Here is a 14,904-nt window from a genome sequence, read left to right on the forward strand (position 1 = left end):
CGCCGTGTATTCCATTTATTTCACCAAAGTAACTGTATTCTGAATACCACCTTTTTAAACGGTAACTGTAACGGAATACAGTTACTCATATTTTGTATTCTGAATACGTAACGGCGGTACATGTATTCCGTTACTCCCCAACACTGTAGATATGGCAATCCCAGTGGAAAGCAACTACTGGAAGAAGGAGCACACAAAATAGAGAAGTATCATGGGGTGAAGAAACAACAGATGTGGAAGGATAAGTCAAAAGTGGTCTCAGTGTTAATAGGAGCATTTGGAGCTGTTACCACAAAAGTGGAAGAATAGCTTTACCAAATTCCAGGCACAATTTCGGAGGTCTCTGTCCACAAGATTGTAGTCCTAGAAACAGGACCCTCAAATTCAAGGCTGTCTGGTAGAAGACCTGAGCTTGAGAAACACACCATCCCTGAGGGGATGGGAGCAAGATTGTATATAAAATAAAAATTATGTTTCTGTCAATTAGATGCAATTACATAATGGGCAATAATGTCAGTAATTTTCAGTAATTTCAACAGTTAAAACTTCTATACAGACCGGCAGTTACTCAGTAAAATCATCAACACACTAACGTTTAAACGTCACACCAGCAACTGTCAACAAACTTCAGAATTACGATACTCTTTGGAAGTCTTTGAAAGCAACTGAATGACGTCGACTGTTTTGGGTTTAATGGCGGGATATAGAGGTTGCGATTGATTGTTCTTCGGATCGGGTAGCGACAGTTCTGTCAACAGACCTCTTGCTAATTCTGCGTTTAACAGCTTTAGCTTGAATATCTCAGGTTTGGTTGAGGTCAGCGACTAATCAGACAGTGCCAGTCTCTGCTGTCCAACTCAAGCTAATAAGTAGCCACCCTGCTTTAAGAGCGGAAACTTGGGCGTAAAAGGTCATAGAAAGTTTTATGGAGAAATCACTGGTAAACGATAACCCGTTGCTTTTACCTCTCAACAAGCAGCAGACAATCTACGATGGATTTATCACTGTTCAGGTAAAATAATGCGTTTGTGTGTCGTTTTTCGTTGAGCGTAAGTCAGCGTCATATTGGAAAAACGATTAATTTAAAGATTTTTCGCTTTGCAAATACTTGCCTGGAAACCATATATTTAGACATCTAACTGATTTATATAAACGTCTGGTAAATTCGTCCTGTTATTTTAAGCAGCTTACATTAGTAGCGGCAGAAGAATCGTAATTTTATTAGCGCATGAAACGACTTCATAAGCTGGTATATAATCTTGAAAGCTGTTACTTACTACGAGTTTCATGCCGTATTAAAGCGATGAAAACAAAGTTGAAAACGTGGTCTAAAGTAAATTTCCATTATTTATGTGTCTCTTGAAACACCCAAAGAAACTTAATATTATCCAATTCCTTAACGTAGGCTAGTTGGTCACGTGTTCTTCATTAGCGCGTTAGTTGTAGAAGTTATTAACCTCTGTATCACATTGATCGCAGAGCTAGTAAACTGATAATGCTTTGTCTTTTTTTTCCCCAGGAAAGAGACTTCAGGATGAGAATAGTACTCCCACCAGATCGACAGCTCAAGGAGGCCAAGTACAAGCATCTCCTTGTATTCCCTGTACAAATGTTTTAAATGTGATACGTGATAAGGTCTAATAAGGGAGTTGTAATAAAGTGCCGCTATAATGTAGTAGTTAACAGATTTGCTTAGTAAACCTTTGGGGTTGCATCAGGAAGGGCACGCTGGGTAAAACTGTGCCAAACAGAAATACCTTAAAAATATATAATTTTCATGAAAATGACTCATAAAATCTTTTATGAGACATAAGGTGTCAAATTCCAAAAGTGTGCTTTTACATCAGTGCTTTAAAAGAATAAAAGGAAAATAAGATTTATATGAAATAGCTTAACTTTCCCATATGTAGTTATGACCAATATCATCAAACAAAGGCTCTTTTCTGGCAGAATAAACTTCATTATAAGGAAGTAACAGTATTTTAGTGTATCTTAATTTGTGAGAGCTAACTTAACAGTGTTGTTTAGTAATAACATTAAACTGTGTTGTTTGGTTCCTAAGACATATCCTCAGCTTTCTGCTGCTTCCCCATACACCAAAACTGAATTTCTGTTGCTGCTATTTCTCCTGATTCGCGTCTGTCCCTGCTCAATTTTACGCCCCACAGGTTATTAATTATAAGACTGTGGTCTGTCTTGTGTATTCCATTCAGTTTTATTGATATAGCACCAATTTACAACAACAGCCACCTCTGGGCACTTTATATTATAGACCTTACAATAATAAAAAGAAAACACCAACAATCAGATGGTGACAGCGGGGAGAAAGAACTCCCTTTTAAAAGTAAGAAGCCTCCAACAGTACCAGGCTCAGGGAGGGGGAGCTGATATAGAGAGTATCTTGAACCAAAACATTCTACTTTTAGCCACAAGTAAGCCTGCAGTATGAGAGTGAAGTTCTCTGTTGATATAATATGATACTATATGGTCTTTAAGTTATGACGGAGCCTGATTATTCTGGACTTTATTTGCAAGGAAGATTTTAAATTCAGTGCTGCATTTAACAGGGAACCGATGAAGGTTTAGGGGAAATTGGATCTCTGCCTCATGTACATTTGCTGTATGTATTCGTATGATTGCATCTCACCCTATCCTGAGGATCTTAAGGATTCACTAGATTTTTAAATGTTGTCTATGGTCTTCCTCTTTTCCTCATGCATTTCAGCTCCACATTTTGCATCCTTTGTCCTATCTACATACTGTTACTAGCTTTGTTAAATAAAATGTAACAACAAATACATGCAGAGTTATAAATTTACTGAATTGGTATTTAAGTAAAATAATTAATGACAACAAGATGGAAATTCTTGTTCTGGACACCCTCTCTACTTTTAAGATTAGGTTTAAAACTTTCTTTTTTGATAAAGCATATAGTTAGGGATGGTTATTACTCTGCAATAGGTGTAGGCTGCTGGGGGCCTTCCATCAGTGTTTCTTCTTCACTTACCTGTTTTTCACTTTCTATGTGTTTATACACCCCTATGCAATCACTTGTTAGTTATTATCTGTTAGTTATTATATTTTCTGGTTTATAAAAAATATAAGGCACCACTAAAAAAGCGTTTTGACCTTTAATCAAGGTTAAGTTATGGCCAGCACTAACAGGAAAATGTATGGATTACTCTTAGGTAAGGTAACTCGGCCAATCAGCGATACGTGTGTACGCACCATTGAAAGCACATTTTGAGCCAGAAAAGATGCTCTTGAAACTTGTGCCTGGCCACAGGAGATGTTCTCAGTAACCCATTCACAACTTTGTCCTTACAGGCTGCACTGCTGCTGGCAGTTGAAGCACCTGTTGCGTGGATATGAGCACATAGTGAAGCAGGTAAATGTGCTGCATGTTGGTATTTAGTGATACGTTGTCTCTGTCTATGAGAGCACGCTGTTTTGTGCTGCGTGCTTTGTATTTGGCTCCTTTGTGTTGCTCCTGCTCCCTCTGTCACCCATCAGGCTCGCCTCACTCACAGGCAGAGAAAAAATATTTTTCACTGTTTAATTAACATCGCCTGGAAAATGTCCCTATTTGTTATGTGGCCCCTCAGGGTTATTTGGATGAGATTGATATTTCACCCCGGGCTGCAAAGTTCATTATTTTCACAGCCTTTAAGCTATCATTAATTATTAAAGCTGGTGGCAGCCCCCATTAATCACAAACACTGTGTTTGATTTGAATGGCTGGCTAGAGGAAAAAAATAGACACTGTCACTTCATTATCCCTCCATTCAAGGATGTCTTTTCTCTCGTTTTTGACTCCTCACAGAGGCTGCAGCAGTCGGCTGATCTTGTCGGTTTCATTCTGGAGCTGAAGACTGTCTTGGTAAGGAGGAGAATGACATGGCGGCTGGCACAGTCACTTTGACATTGTAGCTTCATGAATAGCAACTAAATGGGAACCTCCAGCCATTATCAATAGCCTTGCTTGAGAGGCATATGCACGTGCATGTGTATTTTGTGCCATAAAAATAAAGAAAACAGTCATCACGGCCCTGATTCAGCTTGCTCTGTAGAAAGATTGCTCCTGAGAGTAAGTTGTGATATGATGTGCATAGTAATCTGGGCTTAAAATAAGAAGAGCTTTGTGTGTGTTGTTGCAGGAAGTGGTGCTGAAGAGCCACCCCGAGTGCCGCTCCATCCCGCCTCCACAGTATTACTCTCAGCTCATCTCTGAGATGGAGACCCTCGGGTGGGACAAGTAAGTGGGCCTGTAAGAGTACCAACACATGCTCCGGAACCAGGGCCTTATTGGTGCGTCAGTTATTAAGCTGTGAAATGTTTGTCAGCATGTTTGCCAGCTCTGAACGGCACTTTTACTGGTGGTTTTCTCTGAGTCGCAGCTTAGATTTGTGTCTGCTGATTATAGGACACCACAACAACACACAACGGCATTCATCTCCAGGCGCTTTATAATGTAAGGTAAAGACCCTTCATTATTGGAGAGAGAACTCCAAGAGTCAGACAATCCCCTGTGAGCAGCACTTGGAGACGGAAGTATTTCCTTTCAATAGGCAGGAATCTCTGACAGCAGCAGGCTCCGAAATGATCTGCTAAGGCAACAACACTGATCGTGTTATTACAATGCAGTCCTCTGGAAACATCCTACAGTCCTGCTTATGGTGCATGCTACTGTTTCAGTTTCAGTTTTATTTGTCATATGCAAGTTAGCACAGGGTCAATATTGCAATGAAATGTATTTGACGAGCAGCAGACGGTAACTCAGCTGTATAGTAAGTGAAAAAAATAGTAAGAGCCAAATGTTTATAAAATATAGTAAAAAGAAAAAAGTTACAGGATACAGTGGCTTGCAAAAGTATTCGGCCCCCTTGAACTTTTCCACATTTTGTCACATTACAGCCACAAACATGAATCAATTTTATTGGAATTCCACGTGAAAGACCAATACAAAGTGGTGTACACGTGAGAAGTGGAACGAAAATCATACATGATTCCAAACATTTTTTACAAATAAATAACTGCAAAGTGGGGTGTGCGTAATTATTCAGCCCCCTTTGGTCTGAGTGCAGTCAGTTGCCCGTAGACATTGCCTGATGAGTGCTAATGACTAAATAGAGTGCACCTGTGTGTAATCTAATGTCAGTACAAATACAGCTGCTCTGTGACGGCCTCAGAGGTTGTCTAAGAGAATATTGGGAGCAACAACACCATGAAGTCCAAAGAACACACCAGACAGGTCAGGGATAAAGTTATTGAGAAATTTAAAGCAGGCTTAAGCTACAAAAAGATTTCCCAAGCCTTGAACATCCCACGGAGCACTGTTCAAGCAATCATTCAGAAATGGAAGGAGTATGGCACAACTGTAAACCTACCAAGACAAGGCCGTCCACCTAAACTCACAGGCCGAACAAGGAGAGCGCTGATCAGAAATGCAGCCAAGAGGCCCATGGTGACTCTGGACGAGCTGCAGAGATCTACAGCTCAGGTGGGGGAATCTGTCCATAGGACAACTATTAGTCATGCACTGCACAAAGTTGGCCTTTATGGAAGAGTGGCAAGAAGAAAGCCATTGTTAACAGAAAACCATCAGAAGTCCCGTTTGCAGTTTGCCACAAGCCATGTGGGGGACACAGCAAACATGTGGAAGAAGGTGCTCTGGTCAGATGAGACCAAAATGGAACTTTTTGGCCAAAATGCAAAACACTGTGTGTGGCGGAAAACTAACACTGCACATCACTCTGAACACACCATCCCCACTGTCAAATATGGTGGTGGCAGCATCATGCTCTGGGGGTGCTTCTCTTCAGCAGGGACAGGGAAGCTGGTCAGAGTTGATGGGAAGATGGATGGAGCCAAATACAGGGCAATCTTGGAAGCAAACCTCTTGGAGTCTGCAAAAGACTTGAGACTGGGGCGGAGGTTCACCTTCCAGCGGGACAACGACCCTAAACATAAAGCCAGGGCAACAATGGAATGATTTAAAACAAAACATATCCATGTGTTAGAATGGCCCAGTCAAAGTCCAGATCCAAATCCAATCGAGAATCTGTGGCAAGATCTGAAAACTGCTGTTCACAAACGCTGTCCATCTAATCTGACTGAGCTGGAGCTGTTTTGCAAAGAAGAATGGGCAAGAATTTCAGTCTGCAGATGTGCAAAGCTGGTAGAGACATACCCTAAAAGACTGGCAGCTGTAATTGCAGCAAAAGGTGGTTCTACAAAGTATTGACTCAGGGGGCTGAATAATTACGCACACCCCACTTTGCAGTTATTTATTTGTAAAAGATGTTTGGAATCATGTATGATTTTCGTTCCACTTCTCACGTGTACACCACTTTGTATTGGTCTTTCACGTGGAATTCCAATAAAATTGATTCATGTTTGTGGCTGTATTGTGACAAAATGTGGAAAAGTTCAAGGGGGCCGAATACTTTTGCAAGCCACTGTATATATAAATGTATGTACACACTTGGGGGGGGCAAATGGGATATTGCACATGAGATACAGTGGTAAGAGTGAGCAGCAGTACAGACTGAACAGTATAAAATTTTGAGTGGCAGTTAGTACAGTATTGCACGTAGTAAGGTTTTTATTTGTATAAATACTAATAAGAATGAAGTGACCAGTGCAGAATGTACTTGTGAAACTGTAGGACCGCTTCTTGGTAAATGGCCTGTATTTGTATAGCGCTTTACTAGTCCCTAAGGACCCCAAAGCGCTTTACACAACCAGTCATCCACCCATTCACACACTGGTGATGGCAAGCTACATTGTAGCCACTGCCACCCTGGGGTGCACTGACAGAGGCGAGGCTGCCGGACACTGGCGCCACCGGGCCCACTGACCACTGTCGAGCACAGATCCACTGAGCACAGCGCAAGCTAGCGAGACAGAAGTTAAGCTCGTTGCAACATGGCAACTGCCTCAACGCTACCCGAAATTGAACCTCCCCCACCCTCATTCAGAACTGGCGTTTGGAACTATTTTGGTTTTCATGTGAAGCATGACCCTGATGGTAAGCGCGTCATGAACAAAAGTAAAACAGTATGTTGGATGTGCCACGCAGTGCTCAATTACATTGGTAGGAACTTGTGCGTTAGCGCAGTTAGCTCGTTAACGTGTTGACGCCGTCCAGCCCCACGCACGGGGTGATCTGCGGTAACTCATTAACAGAGATTTGCCACGTTATGGCGTTAATGTCATTTTAACGAGATTAACGCTGACAGCACAACGAATATGACTGCACATTTACGCCAACATCATCCTAGTGCAAAGACAAGTGGAAGCAGACAAAAACAACAAGCACGCATGCTACAAACTTTACCCGAGTCATTTAGACAGCCGTTAGCACATGATTCTCCTTATGGGGACCTGATATGTTTAATATGCTGCTGAGAATAAACTCCAGAAGAAGGGTATAGTATAGCTTTTATTTTGGAAAGAGCCATTTCTCTGTAATAAACTCTCTTTTCCAAAGATGAGTGATTTCTCGATCAGATAGATTTATTTTTTTTAATTATTTTGTTGTTTCAGCAACATTAAATTTAAAAACTGTACTTTTGAGTTAAAATATATATTTATAATTTTAATAAATGACAAATTAAAAAGGCATAAACATTTTTTTTATATCGAAAAAATATCGAACCGTGTCACCAAAGTACCGAACCGAGCCGTGAATTTTGTGTATCGTTGCACCCCTAGTTTTTAAGTCTTGTTGCAGAGATAACTCGGGGCTCTCGTCGGTGCGGCCATCTTACTTCGCAACCGGTTAAAAAAAAAAGTAAAAAAAAAAAAAAAAAGTTTGCAGTTACCTTTTTCAGTGGAATGAAAGATTATCTATACTTAGCTGGCCCTATGTGAAAAAAATAATGCCTTCCTAAACCTAATAACTGATTGCTGTTCTTGATAACAAAAGTGGCACAATCAGATATTTTTGCTCTTTTCTGAGTTAGTCTGAGATGGACCTGCTGTTTGTTTTGTTGTTTTGTTTTTTTTGTTTTGTCCTCCTAGATCAGTGCTTTTGAATTTCTCAAACTGATGGCTGGACATTCTCCTTAAAGATTTTCTGGTACCGACTAGAATTCATAGTTCCCTCAGTTATGGCAACTCATCCAAGTCCTGAAGCAGCAAACTAGTACCAGACCATCATACTAACTGTTGATATGATGTTCTTTTTTTTACACTCGATATAACATAGCCTTCCAGAAAGTTCAGATTTTGTCTGGTTAGTCCACATGACATTTCCCCCAAATTCTTGGGGATCATCAAAATATTGTTTGGCAAATGAGAGATGAAACTTTGTGTTCCTTTTAGTCAGCAGTGGTTTTTGCCTTGAAACTCTCCCGTGGATGCCATTTTTGACCTTTCTCTTTCTTATTGTTAAATTATGAACACTGAATTTAACATAGGCAGTGAGGCCTGAAGTTCTTTAGATGTTGTTCTGGGTTCTTTTGTGTTCTTTTGTCTCCTGGATGAGTCGTCAATGCTCTCTTGGAGTAATTTTGGTAGACTGGCCACTGATGTGAAGGTTCACCACTGTTCCATGGTTTGCTGGAGGCCCAAACACTTTAAATTGGCTTTGTAACCCTTTCCAGACCAACGGATGTCAATGACTATGTTTCCTGTTTCTTTAGATCCTGTGTTGCTTTGTGAGATGTTTTAGCCTGCTTCACTTTATCAGACAGCTTCTATTTAAGCGATTTCTTGATTCAACAGGTCTGGCAGTAATCAGGCCTGGGTGTGGCAAGTGAAAGTGAACTCAGCTTTCCAAAAAGTGTGGTTAATCACAGTTAATTCATCATTTAACAATGGTGGGGAAATTACTTTTTCCACACAGGGCCAGTTAGGTTTGGATAGCTGTTTTTCTTTTCCTGTAATAATCACGTAAAACTACATTTCGTGTTTTTCTTACTTTATCTTTGACTAATATAATTTGTTTGATCTGAAAGATTTAAGTGAAAGAAATGTGAAAAAAACTAAGGAACTAGGAAGAGGCAAAATACTTTTTCATGGCACTCAACTGTTTTCTTACCAAGACATCACTCCTTCACATGTCACTGTTACCTCTCATCTGCGTATATTCTAATACAGTTCGTATGCATTTCTTCATACTTGCTGAAACAATTATCATTCTTTCTCATGTCTTAAAATTTAGAAGAAACAGACATTTAGTTAGTTGTTAACTCATCATCAGACTAAGTCTAACCAGAACCAGCCAGTTACCATAGTTACATGTTCTTACAAGTTTAAAAAGGCGTACCTTATTAAAGCAATCAAAATGAGTCTAATCCAAATAAGCACTTGCTGTGAAATGCATCCAGCCTTATGGTCAGGCTCAGCTTCTCTGATCGCCCGCTCTCTGTCTCGCACAGACTTTTGCACAGCACAAAGAGGTTTGTGGTTTATGAATTTTATGGTTTATTTATTGGCTGTTTTTACTGCACACTGTCCTCTCATGACTTATAGGTTTATTAATTACTTAACAGTTGTTTTCACGAGCAGTCTGAGTCGTGAAAGCATAGCAATCACACCACCTCATTTAATGGAACTATTCCTGGACCCACATCTTAAAGTGGTTCAGGGCACTGTATGCTTAAGTGTTCCCTGTGAGTTTATGCAGTGGTCCCGCTAGTCTGAGGAGAACTTGATTTTGTAGGCCAGCCTTGCTCAGGCACAGTAAGGTTCATACACTGGGAGTAAACCCTCTGTCACTTCTCAGCGTTTGAGGTCAGGATGACCTTCATGAGATTGATCAGATAATATTGTGGAAGTCTGTAGGTGCATGTGGTGATTCTAAAGCTGTAGGTGTGATCATCAAGTTAAAATAGTGCAGATTCAATCCCCACTCAATGTAAAAGGCTGTTGAAATTAGCTTTGAGAATATCAAGTCATAATCAAACAAGTTATTTTCTCTTAATGAACAATGTAGTAACATGGTTCCATTCCCCACTTACATGGTCCCAGGATACTGTGGTAGTAATTTGCCTGTGGAATTGCTCGCTGATGGAGCTCCACGTATCAACTCGGTGGCTCTCCTGTTCCTCTGTCAAAGCTTTGATATATGTATTTTTACTTTTCTGCGTTTTCCCCAGGGGCAGGATTAACTTATTGTGGTGCATATATGAGCAGAAACCTCCACTGCTTTAAATGGCTATATGGAGCACTTTTTTTCCCCCTTTCTTCAGCAGCGTAAACTGATTGGAGAGCCTACAACAACACAGTTCTACATTAACAAATGGCTCTTAATGACTTCCTTATTTTTAGTTATTGAGTTATAGTTAAATCCAGGTCACATTTAATAACGCTCAGCCCACGTGCGCTGACGGGTCTGGCTAATACCGTTTTCTCCGCTCATCAGGAGAGAACGAGGAGGAGGAGGAGGTGGCGGCGGCGGTTAGGAGAAAGATATCTATTCTCCCCCAGCTCGGATTAAGCCTTGACTACTACACTCATTTTCCACTTTCCTATTAATGACCGGAGCTACAATTATGATATTAGCAAAATGCAAATGGCTCTAATTGAAGACTCTCAGGTTTTAATAGGAGTGGGGGGGGTGAAGGTATGCTTTATGCCGAAATGGGACCAACATCATTTTCAGTGTCGTGTTACGGTTAGGAGGCATTATACACAGTGGGCCTCAATCTCCAAAGCACTCGAGATTCGCTTAGCGTCTTAATTGGTACGGGCCGTGCTAATAGCCACCAGGGGTTTTCAGCTGTAATTCTGTCTGCTGATTGGGCCAGGTAAGTGAGCAGCTCTGTCTCTCTCCATGTCTCCATTTGTGCATTTTGAGAGTGTGGTCATCTTAATTGGCTGGAGATGGCAAACCATGTGTTAATTAATGGAAAATGAGGTCAAGTAGGTCAGCTGCCATCACTCGGAGGCCTCGGTACGTGGCCCTAGAAGCTGCAGGGCTCATTATGGGCACAGCTGGCACTCGATGTTCACAGCCTCTTGGTGGACGTGCAGAGCACCGTCTCTTCTTATCTTGGTATTATCATGCGGTCACACTGCGTTGCTGCTCTTCTGAGGCCAGATACATCGGCAAGCTTCTGATAGGCCGGAGCTGAGGGGGGACGCACGGTTTCATCTCTGTTTTCGCTACATTATTAGGCCAACTAATAAATTGCATGTAAAATCCTGTTCTGTAAAATTACACAATGTTATCTGGGTTTGCTGTAAGTAATGAGAATGTCCTAAATAGCACAGTTAAAGTGTAAACCAGGCTGTAGCCTCTACCTTATTAAAGTTGGTGTTTTTATTGTTAGTATTATTATTAGTATTTATTTATTTATTTTTGTACGGCTTACATCGTTCTCTATCCGTTCTTGTGCATGCCATCGTTTTGCATGTGTGTTTCTGATGCAGTGCACACAAGCATTACATATGCGTTGATCTCACCATTCATGAATCACTTTGTCAATACGCACTCCCATATTAAAAAAAAATAAGACACATGCGCACACACTGATGTGTGTGGTGTGCGCTGTCTGGAAGTGTGGAGTTGCAAATGGGATGCTCTCATCAGTCTTCCCAGCAGGACATCTGACTGTCACGCTGTTTCCATCATGGCCAAGTAGGGGCGGCAGCTAGTCCCTGCTATACGGGGTGTGAAACCCCAGAGGAGAGGAGCTGGAAATGTGTTTTAGCAATGCACCAATGATTTTTTTTCTCCTGATATTCTTTGTCAAGAAACCAAAATTACAAGTTCTTTTTCTTATACTATATACTGGTCAGATTTGTTCTGTCGAGATTATCTCTTTACATTCTGCCAGATTTATAGAGCAGAGGTCAACTTTAGCAATATTCTTTGATGTTTTTTGAGCTTTTGTTTTACAGCTTAAATATCCAATGGCAAGTTTGCTACTGTGCCAGCCTTACTTCTTTCTCATAACTCTTTGCATGCACCACATTAGAGAAAACATACTTAAGTGGTTTCTCATGAATACTATGTACTTGCATTGCACACTATTGGAAGTCGTGAACAAGTAGATTTTGAAGTAGAGTGGTTTGCCAACATTCTTGAATAGGCATTAAAAACAAACAAACAGGTATTCAGTAATTAAGTATTTCTTGCTTTAAATTTTTTTTCTCTGTTTTAAAAAAATTGTATACTCTTCTCTTCTTTGGATGTTAGCTGCGTTCAACACTATTTCACAAATATTGAGGTTCTACCTCTAGGGAGGCCAGACTGATGTTTTTCTATCCAGGTGCGTTTTTGCTGGGCTTTGGATTGTGGTCTATTGCCAAACTTGTGCTCTGTAGATTGTATTGCATTGTGGATCAAAATCTGACAGTACTTTTCTGGGTTATTCCATCGGATAATTCCATCAGTTTTGACAACATTCCCAGACCACTGGCTGAAATGCAGTTCCAAACATGACACAGCCTCCACCCTGTTTTACAGACTGCACACACTCACAGTTGTACCTCTTCTGACCTCCTCCCCACAACCTGATAGTGATTTGAACGAGAAATTTCAAATTTGGATTCACAACTCCATACAACTTGTCACCAGTCATTTTCAGTTTAGTTCTTTTGTAATTCGGTACACAGTCAGCCTTTTCTCTCTGTTTTCCTTCTTTAAGATCTGCTACTTGACTGGGTGAAGGGTCAGTAAATGGTAGATGGATAAACAGAAGGGCCAGATGTGTCTGTCAGGTTTATCCCTGGATGTGCCATTTTTCTTGTACTTAAATGATTCCTAGTTCAGTGGTCAGGTACTTGGCTAAAAATCGGTGAAAAAGCAGCCAGTATCTAAAGAAAAACTTTAAAATGACCTTTAGAAAGATTTGAGGACTCAAGGTCATTTTAAAAAACATGGCTGGCATTTTGTGAGATATTAAAAAAAAAAAGAAGGCTGACCAAGACTTTTGCACAGTACTGTAGCTGTAGATAGTTGTACAGGTAGAACAGTAAGATGTAAAAGATTCATTTTAATTCCAGGTACCTACAAAAGTGTTATATCTGATGGTTGTTAAGTTGAGTTCCATCCAGCCTACGAGACTGTACGAGCTGTAGAAATACAAAGGGATCTATCGTGGGTTACTCCAATATCAAATGTGAAATCGTTTTAAAAACATTGAGAGGTTTTCCTTTTAGACAGACGGTCATTCTTATGTTCATGCCTTCTGTAACTTGCTGGCACTTGATTTTAACGATTCAACTTGTTAGCCATTGATTTGTTCTTTCGGACACCTGTCACCTTCATCACCTGAATAGGTTTGGTAACTTGTCATGCTTGCCATTATTTTGTCTTTATTCCTGTGAGCAGCAATCGGTGTTTTATGACTGTCCTTTTGGTAAAAGTGGAGGATATAAAATAATCAGAGTAGTGCCTGTTCAGGAAATTCAGTGTTTCAGCAGGTAGCACCGATTTTTGGTTCACACAAAACTAAAATTGTGGCTTTGTCAGACTAGCACGATGGTGACATTGTGTGTCTGTATGCGTAGATGTTAGTTAGCATATGGCATTAAAGCACGGACGCCCTACTCCGGCGTTTGATTGAAAGTGAGTGAGCAAGCAGACGCTTTTATGAGTTGGGCCCATCGGACACCGTCTCCCATCATTCCATCACTTCCCTAAGTGTGTGTGTGCGTGCGATTCATTCTCTGAGCACAATGCTCACATCAGTCCTCTCTAACACACTTCATAAATCCTCAGCTGATATACAGCCATGTCAGCCTCGGCATAGAGCGCCCGTCGTAATGTACTGTAAATCTGGAGGAGGACTGTTCAAATCCTTTGTCTCGGATCAGTCTTTTATCTTTGGGTCTCAGTAGACTGGTGTTGGTCTGGCGAGGGGGAGGAACTGACTCCTTCACAGTGTGCTGGAGCAGCAGAAGGAGCAGTAAATCTGACAGCAGTGTTGGTGAATGCTCCAGCCACATCAGTGTTGTGTCCTTAACCTCAATAGGTTATAATTAGCTCAGGAAGGAGAAGGTCTGATTTACAAGTTGATTCAGGCTGGAAAAAATATCTCAGCCTAAGGTCATCCAGAGACGCATCATTTTCTGAGAGCTTCCTCTCACTGCTGTAACTGCTAAAGCCTCGCTAATGTTAGGGTCACGTTATTCCTCTGGACAAACTGGTGTTGGCTGTTATTTGTTTCTGTCAGCTGCCACTTCATTTGCTCTGAACATTTAATAAAAATCTGCGTCAATACTAAAGTATATACAGACTTTATTATACTTTATTTTGGGGATAATTGCTATTAATTATTTGTTCAGTAAAAATGAAGTCTTCTTGCAGAAGACTGAGACTGTGCAATTTAATTGTTATGTGATGTATTTTTTTTAAATGTCTTGTTTAATCTCACTAACCTAACCTAATGCTAATATAAAACTAACTTCTTTGCTAACGCTGGTTGAAAGGTGGTCTGGGTCTGGGACTAGCACGACTCAGCTAAATGAATTTCATTTTTTTTTTTAACTTTATTTTTGGGAACTTTTACAAAGAGAAAAAAACGACAAAAAATAATGGAAATGGGCAAAGCCATCAGTCATATACCAACAGAAATTATGAATGGATTGATCACATACCTGTGCAAAAGGGGGCCACAGTTCATTTTTGCCCACCATCTATTTTGTCTTCCTTGTTTTTTTAATACCCAGAAGTTCCTTATAAATCTTATCCACAGATGGAATTCTCCAAAAAGCAGGAAGACCCAATATTCGTATCCAGCAGACTGTTACCAGGTTCTGTGCCGACACAAACTGTGTGTTTTGTTTGTTTTTACTAAGAAAAACCCACCAGACAGACAGGTTTTGCCAAGCTGGTAAAGCACTGGTGGCACTTTTTTTTAAATTTTTCATTCTGTATTTAGTGGTGAATACAAATATATGTGAACATCATTATAATTATTGTAAGATGACTAGTCAGCTGTTTAT

At 40.5% G+C, this 14,904-nt stretch overlaps 1 protein-coding gene across 4 annotated transcripts in view; it reads left to right on the forward strand.

Annotated features, from left to right (window-relative positions):
- Positions 1 to 669: 669 nt before the first annotated feature.
- fancl (FA complementation group L) overlaps positions 670 to 14,904 on the forward strand; it is a 38,993-nt gene continuing 24,758 nt past the window's right edge. For 2 of the 4 annotated variants that reach the window (XM_003452328.5, XM_013275776.3), the window contains exons 1-5: positions 671 to 1,012; positions 1,520 to 1,578; positions 3,328 to 3,388; positions 3,824 to 3,880; positions 4,158 to 4,255. In XM_003452328.5, the coding sequence (XP_003452376.1) occupies positions 926 to 1,012; positions 1,520 to 1,578; positions 3,328 to 3,388; positions 3,824 to 3,880; positions 4,158 to 4,255 (362 nt within the window). In that variant the 5' untranslated portion in view covers positions 671 to 925. Of the gene's footprint in view, positions 1,013 to 1,519; positions 1,579 to 3,327; positions 3,389 to 3,823; positions 3,881 to 4,157; positions 4,256 to 14,904 lie in introns of all 4 variants that reach the window. The other 2 variants (XM_019366668.2, XM_019366667.2) reach the window with 2 other exon arrangements.

This window comes from Oreochromis niloticus, linkage group LG13 (genome assembly GCF_001858045.2).
Source record: "Oreochromis niloticus isolate F11D_XX linkage group LG13, O_niloticus_UMD_NMBU, whole genome shotgun sequence".
Lineage (NCBI taxonomy): Eukaryota > Metazoa > Chordata > Actinopteri > Cichliformes > Cichlidae > Oreochromis > Oreochromis niloticus.